The sequence below is a fragment of the Phalacrocorax carbo genome, chromosome 3 (genome assembly GCF_963921805.1).
Source record: "Phalacrocorax carbo chromosome 3, bPhaCar2.1, whole genome shotgun sequence".
NCBI classification, from domain to species: Eukaryota; Metazoa; Chordata; class Aves; order Suliformes; family Phalacrocoracidae; genus Phalacrocorax; species Phalacrocorax carbo.
In genome coordinates, this window is record NC_087515.1 from 4,544,596 (window position 1) to 4,564,089 (window position 19,494).

Genomic DNA, 19,494 nt, shown 5'->3' on the forward strand with positions numbered 1-19,494 from the left:
ATTAGGGAAAAAATGCAGAAAATAGAAGCCATCAGAGAGTATCCACATACCTCTGATATAGCTGTGTCTTCCTAAACTGGGGACAGAAGTTCTCTGGGAAGGAAAAGCCATAAACAATTGTTGCTCGAAAATGATACAACAGCAGCCTTTTCATAACCACTGCTGCCAAGCCAACACTTTGCAGGTTGGCTCAAAATGACATTTTGTAGAGAATGTTTTCTAGATGGAGAGAAAATGCTGCAAACCCCAGACCTTGCATATTTGTATGAAACCCACTAACGTCACCTGCTCGTATAGACTGAGCGGAACATCAGAGTAAGAAACCAGAGTCCCAATTAATTGAGGAGTAATCTGCTCTCCTCTCTAGCCAGTGCCGTTCCAGCAGCATTCTCTAGAGCCGTCTTCAGTTACAGGTATTTTCTTACCAATTATCCCATTATTTTCCAATGGGACGCCCTCCGTTACAGCAGGTTGTGCTGAGGGTGTGGCTGGAGCGCCGTGGGACCACAGAGGTGCCCCTAAGGGCAAGGGGAGAAGGCAGCTGGGACAGCCCAGCTGCCACCGGAGCCCTCAGTGGGGATAATGAATGAGCAAGGCAGCTCCCAAATGTGATCCCCAAAACAGCATTTTGGGGGGGGGGGGGGAACTGCTGCATCCGCCTGGTTTTCTTCCACTGAAGCACATAGCAAGGCTCCTGCATGTCTGCCTGGGACGGCACAGCACGGCGAGAAGGTGCTCTCGGAAGGAGCTCCTCACTCATTTTTGAAGCTGTTGCGTGGTGGCCGGCATGTCAGGGGTGCTATTTCTGTGCCTGTCTTCCCAGTAGGTACGCTGCCCGGGCTCCGCTCCCTCGTAGCTCCACCGCTGCCTACCCCCGAGAGCAGCCGGCAGAGCTGAAGGGAGCTGGAGGAGCTCTAACTGGTTTTAAAATGGAGCTTAATAGGTTTATGAATGCAGCTGTACAACGAGCCTGCCTGCAGCTCCAGGCCCTGAACGCCAGTGCAACGGGCCTCTCCTGATCACATTTTTCTGAATCGCGGGGGGGGAACCCTGGATTTCCCCGATACCCTGCCGTCACGGGGCTGTTGCCGTAAGTGCAAGGGCTGGGGGGCTGTGAGGGCTGGAGGGAAACATGCCAGTGCTTCTGCAAAGGTCTGTGCCCCCCTCCCTCACCCCAGGGCACCACCGGCTCGCAAAGCCTCAACCGGTCCGTGTGAAAACGGAGAGCTATATTCTACTCGGCCTGAGCGTTAATTAAAATAACGTGGGTTGGTTATATTAGCTGTAGCAGGCATCGCATCAATCCGCTGCACGGGCTGAGGTGCTGTGATTAACCACCGCCCCCTCACATCGAAGCCACCAGCACGGAATAGCCCGGGCCAGCGTTTTCCATCCCGGTTATCGGCACCAGCCTGTGTTTTTTCATTTGTGCCAGTTAGGGGAGGCACAAGGCAAGGCAAGGGAAAAATACTGTTTGCTTCCTTATTAAAAAAAGTAGTTTCCTGCAACTGCTTCTGAAAAGCCATCAGTGCCCCCGTGTGTTGGAGCGGCGGCCGGAGAGCTGCTGTGCAGCTGCTGCGGGGGGAAACCAGCTTTGCGGCTGCCCAAAGTGGGGTGTTTGCAACCTGCCGGCCAGCGGGTCGGGGCTGGGCGAGGGGCACCCTGCTGCCAGCTCTCGCAGGGGGGGTGTCGAGGCGTGCGCGATGCGGTGGCGATGGCACCGCGGCAACCCTCCCCGGCACGATCGTAGCCCACGGGGGCAGGGTTCAGGTGTGACGCCTTATATACGGAGCGTGAGAGAGAGAAGGAAATACCCAGAAGTTGCCCACGGGCCGAGGGGCGCAGACGCGTGGTGCAGGCCCGCGGCGTGGCCGCACCAGCGTGGCCGTGTCTCGGTGCAGGAGGGCGAACGGCGGCTGCAGAGGCCGCCCTGTTTTCTGCATCTGCCTCCAAAGCGCTTCGTTTCCCAAGCGACCACGGCCGCCTAACGCCGGCCTGGATTAGGCGAATCCTAGTCTGGTGTTCACTGGTGATGGATTTTTTAAGCAGATTAATGTAAAATGGAGAGAGGCCCCTGTCATTGCAGGCGTCTTTGCCTCCCCTGCTGCCGCCCAGAAACAGAGCTTAAATCAGCCATGACCCCTGCCCTGGCGCTGCACAGAAAAAGGAATTATTTTTGCAAACGCATTAGTTTTGGGCAGGGGGCAGCGGTGCAGGTGGAGGGGGGCTGGCGGGTGGGGGTGGCGGCGCTGGGCAGCGTGCGGGGCCCTGCCTGGGGCTGGGGGCAGTGGGAGGGGGTTTTGGTGGTGGTGCAGGACCTTGGTTTGTTTTATTTAATTTCTCTTCCCTTCCCTTTTCCCTTCCCTTCCCCTTCCCCTCCCTTCCCTTTTCCCTTCCCCTCCCTTCCCTTCTCTTCCCCTTCCCCTCCCTTCCCCTTCCCTTCCCCTTCCCCTTCCCTTTCCCCTTCCCTTCCCTTTTCCCTTCCCTTTTCCCTTCCCTTTTCCCTTCCCTTCTCCCTTCCCTTTTCCCTTCCCTTTTCCCTTCCCTTTTCCCTTCCCTTCCCCCTTCCCCTCCCTTCCCCTTCCCTTCCCCTTCCCCTTCCCTTTCCCCTTCCCTTCCCTTTTCCCTTCCCTTTTCCCTTCCCTTTTCCCTTCCCTTCCCCCTTCCCTTCTCCCTTCCCTTTTCCCTTCCCTTTTCCCTTCCCTTCCCCCTTCCCTTCCCTTTTCCCTTCCCTTCCCCCTTCCCTTCCCTTTTCCCTTCCCTTCCCTTTTCCCTTCCCTTTTCCCTTCCCTTCCCCCTTCCCTTCCCTTTTCCCTTCCCTTCCCCCTTCCCTTCCCTTTTCCCTTCCCTTCCCTTTTCCCTTCCCTTCCCTTTTCCCTTCCCTTTTCCCTTCCCTTCCCCATTTATCTTTCCTTTTCCTTTATTTACCGTGTTTTCATCTCCCTTCATTTAATTCCGGTTCCCCGCCCCTCTCCCCCCGCCCCCCCCCGCTCGGCGGCGCTGTGGCCGCTCGGGGCTGCGCAGCCCCCCCGCCCCCGCCCCCGCCCCCGCCCCCCTCCTCGGTCCCCCCGCGTGACGGGCCCGCGCGCGCCGTGACGCCAGCCGGGTGGTGACGGTTGGGGAGGGGGCGGCGGCGGCGGCGGCGCGGCGCGATTGGCGCGGGGCGGGCGGGGGCGGGGCCGGGCGCCGCTGTTTGGATTTAAACGTTGCAGCGGGAGGGGGCGGCCTCGGCCCGCGGCGGCGGATCCCGGCGGCGCAGCCCGAGCCCGGCCCCGCCATGGTGGTGCCGGCGCGGCGCGTGAAGACGGAGTACATGAAGCGGTTCAAGGAGCCCAAGTGGGAGTCGTGCGGCGCGTGCTACCTGGAGCTGCTGCGCTACCGCCTCAGCCGGCGGCTGCTGGAGCAGGCGCACCGGCCCTGGCTGTGGGACGGCTGGGAGCAGGACAGCGGCGGCAGCGGCGGCGGCAGCAGCACCGCCGGGTCACCCTCGCCACCGGCCGCCGGCAGCCCCGCGGCCGCGCAGGAGGAGGAGGAGGAGGCGGCGGCGGCGGCGCCGAGCGAGGCGGGACGGGCGAGCCCCGGTACGGAGCGTGGGTAATGGCGGGCGGGGGGGGGACACACGACACACGACACACGACCCACGACCTGCTCGTTCGTTGCGCCCCACAACCGAGGGGCGAGGGACAGCAGAGCCGCGGGGGCCCGGGGGTGAAGCCTCCCGTCGGCCGGAGCCCCGGCGCCGGCCCCCGGGGCTCGCTCCTCCTGGCGGCGCCGTTAGTCGGGCCTTGCTGGGCCGGCGGAGCAGCCGTGGCTGCGGCACCGGGGGCGTCTCTGCGAAGAGCCGAGCGGCGGTAGCTGTCACCCTGAGTCACGGCCGCTTATGTAAACCGTTGCCATGGCAGCGGAGCATCCCTGCCGTTATGTAAACAGGTCCTGTGGCGACAGCGGCCGGCGCGTGACGCCATCGCCGTCCTGGGCCTGCACGCGTGGTCGGCCTCGGCCCCGCACCTGCTCTGTAACGCTACCCGAGGCTTGGCCTTGCGTTTGCAGCCTGGTGCGGGCGGCTCCGTCGGCCTGAGCGGGTGCAGAGCTAATAGGATTTTGCGCTCTTCTAGTGTATCTCGCCTTTTTTGCTGTCTCGAGAATTAACTGTGCGGAGTGGGTAGACAGGCGACAACACTGTCAAGCTTCTAAAGTTGGTCATTTTTAATCCCATAGGATATTGTCCCTTCCCTATAATGAAAGAAAGCTTTCTCTGGCAGCCACTGGTCAGTGTTTTGCAATGTATTTTGAATCAGCTGTTTATCTGTTGCATGCTAGCAGGGAAAATCCTTGAGAATTGTTCAGTTAAGCCTCATGCTGCCTGAGGGCTGTTTTGGGGTTAGAGGTGCTTGTTTGGAGTGGGGGGACTAATCGGTTTCCGTGTCCCTCAGGGCCTGAGCTTACCAGAGTGATCTGTATTCCCATATTCCAGGCCAGACTGCATCCATTGTCCCCAAGAACACAGTGTTGCACAAAAGCTCTAGCCATGCTGTCGTCTGCTCAAGAGGCCTGGTGCTCCAGAGCATGCTGGTTACATGGGGTTTGCAGTGGGAGCTGTAGCCCTCGTGGCTGGGCGGGCCTGGGGTACCCAGACCCCAAATGGGGGTGCACACAGCTGCTGGCTGCCAGGGTAATGCACTCTCCCTCTCCAAAGCTGTGCAGTGATGGAAGCCCCCCCCCAGTATGTAATGAAGTATTAGTGGCTCTCATCTTGCTTTCCTCACGCAGGCCTTGAGGAAGCTAGACTGGGGAGTGCATATGGAAGAAGTATGTATGTCACATCTGAGTGAGAAGCAGCTCTAAGGAATTGCAGAAGAGGAGGGGATGGTTGCATGGGGAAAGGCGATGTGTTCTGATGGGCAGTCTAAAGGCTTGGCTTCTAGTGAGAGGAGAGTGGAAGCTGTTGAAGCTGCACTCGGAACTTGGCTCTTCCACCTTTTCTAATGCAGTCTGAACACTTGCTGATCTTGGGCAGTTGTGGTAGGGGCCAGAATTTCCTCCTCCTGCTCACTGAGCCAGCGGGGTAGGTAGCCTGCTACACTCTAGTTGTGACCGGCAGTTGCTGAGGCTAGAGGCTGCTGGCCAGGGCACTCTGCTCAGCCCCATGCCTGCTCCCTGCTGCTCTCTTGTTCATCTCTGCAAGGAGATCTGTCTGGTGTTATTTGGTAGCCTGATTCTGGTAGGACTGGTTTTGGCAATAGATAAAAGCTTGATGGTTGTGGATGTGCTGCTCATGCAGGCCCTTTCTGTGGTCAGCAAGGGCGTGTGACTCCAGTGTGTGCATGGTTGGGTCCTCACTTATTGTATCCCAGTGGCGAAGGGACTGTGTAGCAACAGTGGCCTGTCAATCTATGGGGTTTTGGGCAATTGTACCCCTGTAACGGATGCAACTGTGCCATGGCTGCTGTAAGGGGATGCCTCATGTTCTATTAGGTCCTTGTTGTTTTACACTTAAAATGTGAGAAAAAATGTCTGCCTACCATGCATGTCTTTGCCAAGTGACTTAGGATAAATGTTTTTCTAAGTTACAGAATCACAGAATCCCAGAATGGTGGGGGTTGGAAGGGACCTCTGGGGTTCATCTTGTCTGGCACACCCAGAGCAGGGGGCACAGGCCCATGTCCAGGCAGGGGGTGAATGTCCCCAGGGAAGGGACCCCACAGCCTCTCTGGGCAGCCTGTGCCCCTGCTCTGGCACCCGCACAGGGAAGGGGTTTGTCCTCATGTTCAGGTGGAGCTTCCTGTGTTCCAGCTTGTGCCCGTTGCCCCTTGGCCTGGCGTTGGGCACCACTGAAAAGAGCCCAGCCCCATCCCCCTGACACCCGCCCTTCAGATATTTATAGGCATTGATGAGATCCCCCCTCAGCCTTCTCTTCTCCAGGCTGAACAGACCCAGGTCTCTCAGCCTTTCCTCACAAGGGAGATGCTCCAGTCCCCTGATCATCTTGGTAGCTCTCTTCTGGGCTTGCTCAAGTGGTTCCATATCCTGCTCAAACTTGGGGGCCCAAAACTGGGCACAGCACTCCAAATGTGGTCTCACCAGGGCACAGTAGAGGGGGAGGATAACCTCTCTTGATGTACTGCCAGTATTTAAGAGCTTTGTAAGTTCTTAGCAAAAGGACTGAAGACAACTCTGCTTAGGCAGCTGGATTAAGTGGAAATTTATTGTATACTAGTGTGCATGCTAATATGTAAGCAAGCAACTCCTTCAGCATTGGACAATTATAAGGATGTATTTTTCTTTTGCTTAGCAGCTGGCTAATTAAAACATGCAGAGGAGATAACATAGAAGCTACCACTCTGTGAATCTTCCATTATTCAACTGCTTTTTTCCTGGAAGAACTTAATTACACTGAAGTGCTGTGGGGGTAGCTGAGTGTGCTCATGTTGACAACACCTTTTGTCGTCTTGAATCTGATTCCAACCCACACACTGCGGCATCCCAGTTGTTACCTGGCTACTGCTGCTTCCCTCTGTTCTGTGGGGAACCTGATTTCTGGCTGGGTGGTATCGACAGCACTTGTGGCCATGTGTGTTTGGCCAGCTCTAATATTGCGTAGCACCTGAGGTAAAGCCAATCTCTCATGGTGTTTGTGGCTGCTGCTGCTTTGCCTCATCAAGGTGAGCCTGTGTGTGTTAGCAAAGCAGTTTGTAAATGCTTCTGGTGTGCATAGAGAAAGCTGATGTGCAGCTTGACTTTAAGGTTTAGTGGTGTTGGTCTAAAATACTACCAACATGAACATCTGAGCGTGTAGTGACAAAATATATTTGTCCTATCTTGTGCTTAAGGTATAGCTGAGTGACACTGAGGTGTGCTTGGTGGCAACTTTGGGTTAATTCCTTATGGTCCTTCACTGGTAGCGACTGTTCGTGGGACTGAGCTGTAGAATGTGCCCAGGCACACACGTGCTTTAAACATAATCCAACAGAACCTTGACCTAAATCAACTGGTCTAGTTGACACATCCTCAAAACTGTCAACAGAACCCAGTGGGCTGGTTAAGTGAAAGACAGGAGCTCTTGGCAGCAGCACTGCTGTCAGACCTGTTGCTTGTGAAACGATACTGCTGCACACGCAGGATGAAGGCATCTTTCAATCCTTATTGCCATTTTGCCTTCGGCATTTTTGTGCAGAGGTTTTAAATGACAGCAGTGACAAGCTGATATCAAAGCAGTTGCCACACAGTAGTTGGAAAGTGACTGATCCGGATTAGTGCAACTCAGTAGAAGATCCAATCTCAAACTTGTTCCCAGTCTTGTCTGCTGTGATGTTGCAGGTGTGTTTGCTGGCCCGAGAAGGTGGGAAGGAGTAGCTTGTGATGGAAGAAGGCAACAGTGACAGTTAAGGGTTTATTAGTAGTGATTCAAAGTTGCTCCAATCTTTTTAGCTGGAAAGAAGCTTTGCTATCATGTCAAGCCAGTCATTGCTTTCTGAGCTCTGCAGATGAAGCTTGTGTGAGTCTAAACTCTGAACTGCTGTGTTGTGGGTAGCTCCAATACTGCCTCATACAAGATCTGTCCTGAAGCAATGATGTTGCAATGTTTCAGCTGTAGTAACTATTTCAATTGCTACTTCAGGAGGCCTTGGACACTGGCCCTGTTTGGAGAGGTGTTTGCACTAAAGCAGAAAACTCTTCTGAGTTCTGCCCATGGCAGTTTAAGCACAAAGTGCTTCTGAACCTGAGGTAGTGCTGTAAGGAGCGAGCATCTCTATATCGAGATAGTACTGTTGATCCCTAGGACCTGTGGGTCTAATCAGAAGGCTGTTGATACTTCTAGTAAGTCAGCAGAGCCTTCTGAAATGGGGTTCTGGTCTGCCCTGTAGAGCATGCAGTCTTGTGGGTGAGAGAGAAGGTCCCCTTGAGCTTTTCCTGCTTGAGCCCTGGAGGGGAGCTGTTATGCAAGCTGGGCAATGCAGCAGGGTTAAGTGACCTCTTCTGGGCAGGAGCTTTCAACAGCCATATATTGGGTGGGCCTGGCAACCTTGTTTTGCCTGCTAAGCACTTAATCCCCTCTGTCCAGTATGCTCTGCTTAGCATCCATGATGCAGTTTTAAATGTTCCTAGCTTTTTTCCATCCCCCTCCTGTTTAATCCCTGTAATGCTGCAGCCAGTCAGTTTGGTTTCCTGTGCCTGCTGGAGCTGGCACACTGCATGGGAAGGAGGTGGGTTGGTGTTGCTGGTGGTTGGGCTCCCCTGAGCAGCTGGGTCTAACTCCTTCCCTGCTATCAACTGCTGCTTCTTTACCTCCCTGTGAAAAGGGGGTGCCTAACCAAATGGCTTGGATGTAAACTATAGTTTTAAATAAAAGGCTTAAATAACTGTTTAAGATATCTGTCTTGTGCCTTCACCAGCTGAGTTCTGTATAAATCCACTGTAGGAGTGAATTCATGGAAATACCCGCTGTAATAACAGGCGCTTATAAGGTGCTATAGTACGCTCTGGCATACAGCACTTACTGTAAGACCGTGCACAGGACTCTGCGTGCCATTTACCCATATGCTTTTAGTGCTATTTTGGGACAAGCTGGCTTGATAATTTCTGCACCAGCTGGAACTATATCCTAGTGAGCAGCATCCCCAGGCAAGGCTGTTGCCTTGAAGTAGTATCTTAAAGCTAGAGTATCCATGCAACTGCAGAGTCCCCACTTCCCTGTATTTTTAAGTCCCTAAATGCCACCCCTGCTGCTCGTGAACTCCATGTTGCTCCGTTCCCTTTTGTAGAGAAGGAAGATGCCATTTTTCCCTTGAATGGAAGATGGAACAGCTTCCCAAATAAAAGCACTCCTGTTTCAGAATTCACAGCAATATGTTTCTGTCAGTGATTTAGTTTCTCAAAACAGTGTTTCCTTCTGATAATGCTGTCCCTTACACAGAAAGGCCAGCCCTTTCTTAGGAGTGGGCTGTGCAGGGAGATGCATGGATAATACTTTGCAAGGTGGTAGCTCTGTGCTGCCTGTGGCAGCTGTGATGAATGAGCTGCCTTGTTAGAGGTGAGGCTGTGTGTCACAGAGCCCAGGATGCTATGCAAAGCTGGTCTTTTACCATGCTGAGGTCACTGCTTTTTATGCAGCCTTGGCTATAGTGACTGAAGTGTTGGGCACCCAACACTTAGATATGTGAAATTTGTCTGGCCTTTCTTTTGTTCTCACTCTGCTCCTTTGGTCTCAACTACTCTTTGTTGTTTTGTGGGGACACTCGGCTGAGTTCTTAACAAATACAGCTCAAAATACTTTAACACTGCTGGCTGCTCTTAACCAACTACTCAGCTGTAGTGCAGTAGCATCTGTAGCTGAATGCTGCACCTGCATGGCTTAGAAGGCCTGTGTGTACAGGCTAGCCTGAACAGGGCCCAGCACCAGGGCCTCTGCTGGTTGGCAGCCAGTAGAAAACATGCTGGCAAGACTAACAGCTAGTAAGAGAGCATGAGGCTTCCCTTATGGGAATGCTGGGCATGGGGCAAGTCGTTGTGTCCTTGCCCTACAAGCTCAAAGTGAATGCAAGAGTAAATGGATGATTAACCAGTGTGCCAGGCGGGTACCTTCCATTTCATCAGAGCTGAAATCAAAGCAGTGTCAGATTGGGCATGTACTTGCTTGACTAGCAAAATCATAGCAATTAGCAAGAATGATTGCTGTTGTGCAACAGGATTCGCAAGCCCTTCTGCTTTTAATGAAGGCACTTAGGTAAAATTTGTTCTAGTTACTTGTGGTCAGCCTCTCAATCTGTAAGCAAGCCTTAAACTAGATGAACCCCTTCACACTAGTGGAGGAATTCCCTCTGCACACACCAGCATATACTGGTGGTGGCTGAAAGCGCTGATACTCGGAACAGAGGTAGTTTGCAGCTGGTCCCTACCACAACCAGAAATAGATGGTGTGCCAGAAAACTTGCAAGTTCAACATGATTGTTCAGCAGAGTTTGAATGTACCACTGTGTGTCCACCAGAAGGCAGCATCTTATGCTTAAAGGTAGACTCTTGAAGAGAATCACTAAGACTGCTGTGCCGTTAGGTTAATAAGACCTTAGTTGCCTTTTAAATAAAAAAGGCATGGTTGGCCTAAAAGTCACGGACTTGAGATGACAATGTCTGCTTGTGCCCGCAATGCTTAGGGGTCATGCTCAGTGTCTAGCATATACCTCCAACTTGTCCAAACTACTGTTGAAGATTTGCAGGATGGAGAACTAAAAGAGGGTTCTATGTATTTAATTTTTTCAAAGTCATATTCACTAATGTACTGTAAGCAGTGTATTTGATCAGAATCATGGACCTTTAAGTTCATCAAGTCCAACTGTAAACCTAACACTGTAGTTCACCACTAAACCATGGCCCTTAGCACCACATCTACAAGTCTTTTTAAACACCCCCAGGGATGGTGACTTGGCCACTTCCCTGGGCAGCCTGTGCCAATGCTTGACAACCCTTTTGCTGAAGGAATTTTCCCTAATATCCAGTCTAAACCTCCCCTGACACAGCTTGAGGCCATTTCCTCTTGTCCTATCACTAGTAACTTGGGAGAAGAGACCAACCCCCACCTCACTACAGCCCCTTTCAGGCAGCTGCAGAGAGCGAGAAGGGCTCCCCTCAGCCTCCTCTTCTCCAGGCTAAACCCCCCCAGCTCCCTCAGCCGCCCCCCAGCACACTTGTGCTCCAGACCCTGCCCCAGCCCTGCTGCCCTTCTCTGGACATGCTCCAGCCCCTCAAGGCCCTTCTTGTCCCGAGGGGCCCAAACCTGAGCCCAGCATTCGAGGTGGGGCCGCACAGGGGCCCCATCCCTGCCCTGCTCCTGCTGGCCACACCAGTGCTGACACAAGCCCGGGGGCTGGTGGCCTCCTTGGCCACCCGGGCACTGTTGGCTCATGCCCAGCCGGCTGTCAGCCCCCACCCCCAGGGCCTTCTCCGCTGGGCACTTTCCAGCCCCTCTGCCCCAGGCCTGGGGTGTTGCCTGGGGTTGGTGTGACCCAAGGGCAGGACCAGGCACTTGGTCTTGTTAAACCTCACACAATTGGCCTTGGCCCATCGATCCAGCCTGTCCAGGTCCCTCTGCAGAGCCTTCCTACCCTCAAGAGGATCAAAACTCCTGCCCAACTTGGTGTCATCTGAAAACTTACTGAGGGTGCACTTGATTCCCTTGTCCAGATCAATGATGAAGAGATTAGATTAGTATTAACAGAGTAGTTCAAGACCTCTTGTCACCAGTTCTCAAAGGTGGGAAAAATATTTGGCTGTTCTTTTCCAGTAAGTAACTGTTATCCATGGGCATTCACTTGACTATATTTAATGATGCTATAAACCAGACTTGTTCAAAAGAACTTACAACCTTTTCGTAAGGCTTGCTTGCAGCCTTTCTTCCAGCCTTTCCCTTGGATGTATGAAGTATTGCAGTGCTATACCAGATACTGGCTTCCCTCATCTGAAGCTGAAGGCCCAGACTTTTGTATGTAAGAACTAGCATGCAGGAAACATCAAGAACTGCTAACTGGGAGGCACCACAAACAAAGGAAAAATAGTTCCTTTATACCTCTATAATGCAAGAAGATTAGATCTTATAGAGCAGTTGTCTCCTGTTGTTTTTATTATTTAATGTATTACATAATGCTGATTCAGCCCTCAGTGTTGGTCTGTATCTGCAAATTAACAATGATACAGACTTTATGTTCTCTCTTACAAACCCTACTCTACGTACCCAATGCCTGGAGGACTGCTGTGGTTTAGCCCCAGTCAGTAACTTAGCACTATGCAGCTGCTTGCTCACTCCCCACCCCAGTGGGATGGGGGAGAGAATTGGAAGGGCCAAAGTAAGGAAACTGGCAGGTTGAGATAAGAACAGTTTAATAATTAAAAAAAACCCCAGTAATAATAATATAATGAAAAATGAGATTAACCCTTGGGAGGAGGAAAAAACCCAAACAACAAGTGATGCAACCGCTCACCTCCCACCCACTGATGCTGTTGGTCTCTGAGCTGTGATTGCTCCCTGCCCCTGGCCAGCTCCCCCCAGTTACTGTACTGGGCATGACATCACATGATATGGAATATCCCTTTGGCCGATTTGAATCTGCTTTCTTAGCTGTGCCCCCTCCCCTCCCGGCTTCTTGTGGCCCCGGCAGAGCACGGGAAGCTGGAAAAGTCCTTGACTAATACAAGCCCTACTCAGCAACAACTAAAACATTGGTGTGTTATCGACATTATTTCCATGCTAAGCCCAAAGCACAGCACTGCACCAGCTGCAGTGAAGAAAATTAACTCTGTCCCAGCTAAAACCATGACAAGGACAAGTGCTGGACCCATGTTACGGAAGGTTTAAAAAGTACGTGTGAGGGAAATAAGCCTCAGTGAGAATTGCCTGTGGAGTGTGGTACTTTAAATGTAAAACATGCTCACAGAACAGATAGCAAGGGTGGTGTCTATCACTTTGTCTTTGCTTCATACTCCCCTCTCCTCCATAAACAGAAAACCATAATCAAGATGTATGTGTAATCAGGGAGCTTGAAAATGAATCACTTCTTTCAGTGGAAGCTTATAATATGAAGGATTTAGTATTGCACAGACTCTTATCAGACTTCATCTCTGACTGGCAGTGTCTACATGGCATTCAGCAGTCCATCTGTTTGCTGTCTGAAAGATGGGAGGATGAAATAGTGAAGACAGAAGATGACTGGAAACAGTCTTTAAAATACTGCCTAGAGCTACTGGTTATCCGTAGCCTCACTAGTGAAAGGCACGTTTAACTATGTGAAAGCTGATGTACAGAGGGATGGGCTAGGAAATATTGTAGCCACTAAAGAACGAATGAAGGCATTTAAGAAAGGTACACGTCTGTTGCTAAGGCAGTACTGACTACTTCCATTTCTAAAAAAAAAGCACAGCTTCAATGATGTATTAAGAGAGGCTCTGTGAATCAGACATTAGTATCTTGTTATTGGGAGCTTAAAGCATACCTGTTTTTTCTTTAGAGAAGGAAAGAGAAGATCAAGAAAAGCAGCAGAAGGAAGAGCAAGAAAAAACTGTAGAAAACACTTCTGTAAAGGAAGCAGACAAAACCAGCCGTACAGGACGACGTCCAAGTCGAAGTGCCTTGTCCAGTCGTAATGATCGAAGATCAGCCAAAAGTCCTCAAAAGACAGATGCACCAAAGGAGAATAAACATCCATTTGCTCTGTATGGGTGGGGAGAAAGACAGACAGATACTGGAAGCCAGAAAACTCACAATGTCTGTGCTTCTGCTTCAGTGAATGAAGTAAGTAAAAGCCTCTTGTTAAAGGGCGGTGACTACTTAATGCCTGGATAAGACATATGGCTAACATCTAGGTAAAACTTCTCAGGGATGCCTTTATTTGAGTCCATGGAGATTCTAGCAATAAACCTCAAGAGGTTTGACGTGTCAAAATGAAATAGGTCTTGACTGTTAATTGCTTTTGAAACTACCCATGTTTGACTAATACTTGCAAGTTCCGATTAACTTGGCTATCTTGTTTCTGGCTGTTACAGTGCTACCAGCAAAACTGGCTGTTATAAATGTATTTCTGCATTCTGAACTTCATGAAAACAAGAGAAAAGCAGCAGGCAGTTAGCACCAGGCATCCCCCAGCAGGCAGGTATATAAACACTGGGGTAGCGCTTGGGCTGTAAGAGTGACTTTTCCTGGGGCACTCCCTAGGACTAGGAGCCTCGCCGAGAAGGTACGAATGCTTTGCTGCTAAAATGTCTGCCTGCCTAGCAGCTCGTTTCAGTGGGTTGCCAGCAGGGAACTTTTTGCTGACAGTAGAATGGTCTATTGGATGGCTGATGGATTGCGTGGTTGGTGTAAATATTAGCAAAGTAGCGCAAATGAAATTCGTGGACAGCACCATGCAGTAGTGGAGTTTGTTGCCTGGCTTAGCAAGAAACACTAAGGTTGGAGTGTTACAACAGATCCAATTCTATAACTCTCCTAGGCTGGTAAAACATGATCATTAACGTATCCCTGCCAGTGTCTTGTCTTTATCTTACTGCTAACGTAGAGTCTGAATCTATGGCCCAAGACACCTGAGGATTAAGGTGGGTGGTGTTCTTAATGTCGAAGATAGAGCTGGCTTCTGACGGGCTGTTGTGGAAGGGGCTTGAAGTCTTCTCCTTCCTGGACAGCTCAGTCCTTTGAGGGAAATGAGGAACTTGAGCCTTGCAGCTCTTGAAAGAAGCTGCCCTTTCTGATAAGCTTTGGTCAGTGGTGGAAATACTTGACTGGTGCTTTACGCTGAAGCCTAATAGAGGTTGATGTCTGACTTGAGCAGAGATATTTATACTTTCTAAGACTTTAACATTCCTTTAAACACTTGTTATGCTAGAAACATTTACAGAACCCCTACGATCAGGTCTTGAGTTTGGAGTGAATGGGCAGCATGCTTCTGAAACATTTCCAGTTTTGTAGTGCTTTGTCACTAAGGATGTTTTTTTAACTGGGAACTGACTACGTACTGCCTGGCTAGGTCACTTTTCTTGAATGTTTAAAAGAGGGCTTACTTTCCCCTAACTGAGATGGGAGACAGGGTTTTAAATCTGGAGATAGAAGCAAGTGAACATAGAAGCTGGCTCTTAAGGTTAAATTTGGGGAAAAAAAAGATAATTTAGTCATATAAAAATGTATGTATGTGCGCCTGCAGCATGTTCTCAAAATTAAGTTCTTCAGCCTCTAGTAAGGGGTTTCTAGGGATTTGTCTTACTACTGCGGCTTTGGTTTTAAGGGATGCTTGGGCATACTGAGGGATGTTTAAGAATTTAGAATGGTAGAAATAGGAGATCTGAGGTTTGTATAATATGTCAGAGTAAGACTGAGAAACACCCAAGATTTTTTGGAATCTTTTAATAGCGTGAAGTGGGTAAGGTAATGCAGGATAGAGCTTGAGGCATTTTTAAACAAGTATCTGTGCTTCCCTTCTGTTGGTAGTACAAATTAAAGAAGAAAATATAAACTTGCTAGCAAACCCTGTTTCTCTGGGATGGCTACTGGGACAAATACAAAGTGATCCTCAGCTTTCTTAGGGGGGTTCCTAGGCTGTTTTTTTTGCTGTAATACTAATTCTGGTCTTTTCAGATTCATGAATCTGCTCTACGAGCAAAGAACAGGAGACAAGTGGAGAAAAGGAAGCTTTCTCAGAGGCGAGTGCGATCAGCAGAAGCAGAGAAAGCTTGGCGAATAAAGCCCTCCCCACCAGATAACCCTTGGATGACAGAGTATATGAGATGCTACTCAGCAAGAGCTCGGTGAATTTGGATTCCCTTACGCATCTTCAAAAGAAGTTACGCATATCAGGACACTGGTGCAAGGAACCAGACTACTTATGCAAGGTTTTTATAGGGAGTTTCCAACTGTTAAAATATTTGTTACAATATTTTTATCTTGGCTACCTACCTCACAGTGGGGTGTATCGCTGGAGCCATAACATTTGAAGAGGCTTTTAGATATAGCTACCCAAGCTTTTAAACAATTCCCCTTTTGGGAATCTTTCTAATGCTTCAGTTGACTTGTTTTGGGTGTGGGAGGGGGGAACCTTAGCATTACAGGGAGTCAAAGCAAACACTTTCTTCATCTTGGTTACAAATAATCTGTTGTCCCTTCTTTTAAAAGCCTGAGTCATGGGGAGGTGGTGTTGGGGAAAGAATTTAAAGGTGTGATGGAGGTGCCTTTGCATTTATAGTACTATTTGATTTAATACTCCTACCAAAATAAGTACATTAAGACAGGCAACAGGAAAACCAGTGGATCTGGTAAACAGCACTAACAAATGTAGATGCTTTAGGCAGGCAAATACCAAGTATTGTCTGTATATTGAAACTTTCAAAAAAACCTTGTTTGATTAGTGAATCTGCTGATGCTAACTTTTATTGCTGTTTCTAAGGTCATTAGGAAAAAATTACTAATTTTCAGGGCAAGGAACAGCTACAGGATTGTTTTGCTGTGTTGCTGTGCCTGTCGTACCAAATAACTGATGTAGACAATCATTCTCTGAGAGCTGCTGCTCAATAAGCAGTTGCTTGTTCTACCCGTATCAAGTTGTACCACTGTATTAAGCTTGTGGTCACACTTTATGCTTAATCATGTAAACGCCAGTTTACTGAAGGAGAGGGCGGCTCCTGCCTAGTGAAGTCTGTTGTTAGCACTTAAGAATATCTGTTATGCTCAGCGGGGGTCAGAGCGCAATATGCATTCCATTTGGTGGTACTGTACAAGTATACTGTTCAAGGTTTTAAAGTTGAAGATCATGTTGACCAAACTTGTAGATGAGGTCCTGAGCAGCTTTCTGCCTCTCAAAATTGGTACAGAACTCACTGTGGGGGGTGAAGGCTAGGTGAAGAAGTAGTAACCCTTTAGTAAACAAGAATTTATAATGGCGTTTGAACACTCTCACCCTGTAGGTCCTACTTCCACACAGTAAGACAGTCATTGTTTGTAAGATCCTCAGTGTGGTTTTTTTTCCCTCTAAAGCTGCTGTAAATTAACTTTTTTTTTTTAGTTTGACAACTAAGCTTTAGGCAGATATTGCTGTAGTTGTGAGCTTCAAAGTTTTGCTCAGATGTGTTGCGTGTTAGTTACATGCATTGGCTATCTCAGTTTAACTGTTTTGAAGCTTGTGTTTTACAGACTGGACACCTTCCCACAGGAAGCACACTTGCACTTCTGCAGCAGAAGCCTGCACTAGTCTTAGCTTCATTCCACAATCTCAGTGAGTAAGCAGGACTCTAGAATTACTGCCACAGCTCAGAGTTAGATGCTTAGTGAAAATTTTGATTAGTAAGTATTACTGAAAGTAATCATGCAAAGGGACCAAGCACTGCTGCCTCCTAGTGTTAATTGCATTACATCGGTAAAGGTTTCATTACTCTCAGTTGTAATCTTACTAAGATGTCCTAGAATGCATGATATTATAATCTGATTTTTACCTGACTTTTAAGCATAAAGCTATAAAAATACAGACAACTCTTGTTCAGGCTACCTACTAGAGATCTCACAGCTTTTAAGTCTGGGAATGCAAAGTATGATTAAGTACGTTTTAAACATAGCAAAATTACTGTATTCCAACTTTTAAGTAAACCAAGGCTAGAACTTACTAAAACTTTAGGACAGTGGCCAAAACTGAGGCAGATGATTCCAGATGCCTTTATTCCATATGAGATTCTTCTGATTTCCTTTTATGCTGTTTTCCTCTTTAAATAGCTGTTGTAAATATGCTTAAGTTGCTCTGATGCTGTTTCAATTCAGAAACCCACCCTAGCTTTGAACAACAGTATCAAAGCAGTAACTCAGTAGTGTTTAACAGCCTTATTCAATAAAAACTGCCTGTTCCTGTTGCCCACAGGCTTTGTAGGCTTTGTGTAACTACAGCAGATGGGCTGTGCCCTTAGTGCATTCTGTCACATTGAACAGTTTCCTTGACTGTCCAGGGCAATGCCTAGGCTTGTCTAGGACTCATCTTGCCATGCTTTCAGAGACAGCTTCTACAGTTCTCTCTTCCCAGTGAGAACGGAGGAGCCCAGATGACTATGTGCCTGCCTTAAGTACCCATTTTTGGATAAGATGGTTCTCCTGTTAGATGTTGGTCTTTCAAATAATTATAGAAGGCTTAAATGTCTTCTGCCTTGGGTACAGGGTACCAATCTTAAAACATCTCCAACAGGCTTGTTCAGGTGTTCTACAGAGCACCAGACTCTTCAACAGCATCAAGGCTGCTGTGTACTGAGGAAATGAGCTAGTTCCTATCCTTGTCTGGTCAAGCGCTGTTCCCCACTAAAAGTCTGTGAGAAGACAGCAGTTACACTAATCAGGTCATGTGAGTCACTGTCATGCTTTTTCAAATGGTCTGTAGCTAAAAATAATCCTGGGTGCTATGTTGATACTAGCTTGGTTTAAGAAATATAATGCCTGAAGTGAGGGGTAAATTATTCTGCAAATCAGGTAGCCTTCCTGCATTCGGGCATTATTTGACTAAAGGCTAGTAGGTTTGCTTAGGCCATGTGAAATAGTATAGTTCTGATCGCTGCAAGTTGTATATGCAAAGTATTTGGCACGTGCCAAGCTGAAGTTTGGAAAACTTATTTTAGTGTTTTGATGTTAACAAATGAAGAGCCCATTGACTTGGAAAGCAGAACTTCTCAAGTATAAAAGCTTTAGCTATAGTCCATAGATTCCTACAGGAGGTGGCTGTTTTGCATCAAACTGGACTTGCTAAAAAATGGAAAACACAGTGAATGTTACCCTATCAATTAAGGAAGTTATAAATTTGTCTTGCATGGACTCTTGAATTCAGCCAAGCCATGAACACTTCTCACTCCTGTTTTAGAAGTAGAACTTTGTAAGAACACAGTAAATACTCGGTTGTCCAAAGTCTTCATTAAAATAATTGTTTATTCCTTTCTGTTTCTGAAAGTACTTAGCTAAGTGAAACAAGACCTTTACAGTGTGTAATGCTGCAATTTAACTATAGTGTTGTGAAGAATAGTGTTTACAATGTAAAATGTTACAATGAAAACTGCATAAGGATGTCCCTGTAAAATACAGTAGCATGCCTGTTCAGTCACTGCTGTCACATCTTTACAACTATGAATTACAAACTTTTTCACTGGAAGCTGAGAGAGTCAAGGTGATAGCTAAGCTTACAGCCAAACTTAACAGAAGTGAGGGACAGACCTGAATTTTTGGTAAGAATTTTTATCCAGGTAGCAAATGCACATTTTAAATTTTTAACATGTAGGGAAGTATATCTGTTCTTTTTTTATGGTATAATGCATTGCCACTGAACTATAAAGGCCTCTGACTTTTTTTTTACTGTGATAGGGACCAAAAGCTAGCAAGCTGAGGGCCTTATGTATGGTAACCTGGATGTTCCAGTTAGTTTTCCAGCTCAGTTAGTGCACTCAGCAGCAAAGCCATATATGGAGCCTGACTCAACACCTTGACAGTGGCCCCTATAAGATTAGGGGAACAATTGAACGGGAAGCTGCCTCAGCTATTGTTAGCACTGAATTCACTTTAAAAACTATAGGGAAATACCATCTAAGCTTAAAGCAATATGTGTTTTTTAAAGTTTTTAAACAGTATTTGTTGTTAATGCTTCTGTATTGTCTATATTTAATAGTGTAGTGTCAACTTCTATATGGGAATAAAATGAGTGACACAAGGTGCCTTGACTGCTTGTACTGTGTTTTGGGGGTCTCAGGTTTTCTGCTACAGGGTGCTTTATTATCTACATGCAAACTGTGGCTTCTGCTTGCCCCATATATTCTCTTTGGGAAAGTGACAAGTTTCTGTAATGACTGGGGTTGGGTAAAGGGATAGATTACAGTTACAAGCCCAGCTGAGAGCTGAGCTTGTCTCCTATGGTCTTCCTGTAATTCTCCCTAGCTCTCTGAAGTGTTGTGCATGCTGAAGCCTCTGGGAATCTTCATTTAGAACTTTGGAAAAAGAAGGTAACATGGGAA

At 48.3% G+C, this 19,494-nt stretch overlaps 1 protein-coding gene across 2 annotated transcripts; it reads left to right on the top strand.

The window, feature by feature from the left end:
* The first annotated feature begins 3,133 nt into the window (after window positions 1-3,133).
* On the top strand, window positions 3,134-19,193 carry CCSAP (centriole, cilia and spindle associated protein). 2 transcript variants are annotated; one of them, XR_010371940.1, is made up of 4 exons: window positions 3,134-3,581; window positions 12,996-13,279; window positions 13,531-13,637; window positions 15,113-15,202. XR_010371940.1 is itself a non-coding variant. In XM_064445686.1 (3 exons), exons 1-3 carry the CDS (start codon window positions 3,278-3,280, stop codon window positions 15,284-15,286), a joined length of 762 nt encoding a protein of 253 aa, XP_064301756.1. In that variant the 5' UTR covers window positions 3,161-3,277; the 3' UTR covers window positions 15,287-19,193. The 2 variants fall into 2 exon arrangements, 1 of the variants encoding a protein (XP_064301756.1); XM_064445686.1 differs by lacking the exon at window positions 13,531-13,637 and having other exon boundaries at window positions 3,161-3,581; window positions 15,113-19,193.
* The last annotated feature ends 301 nt before the right edge of the window (window positions 19,194-19,494 follow it).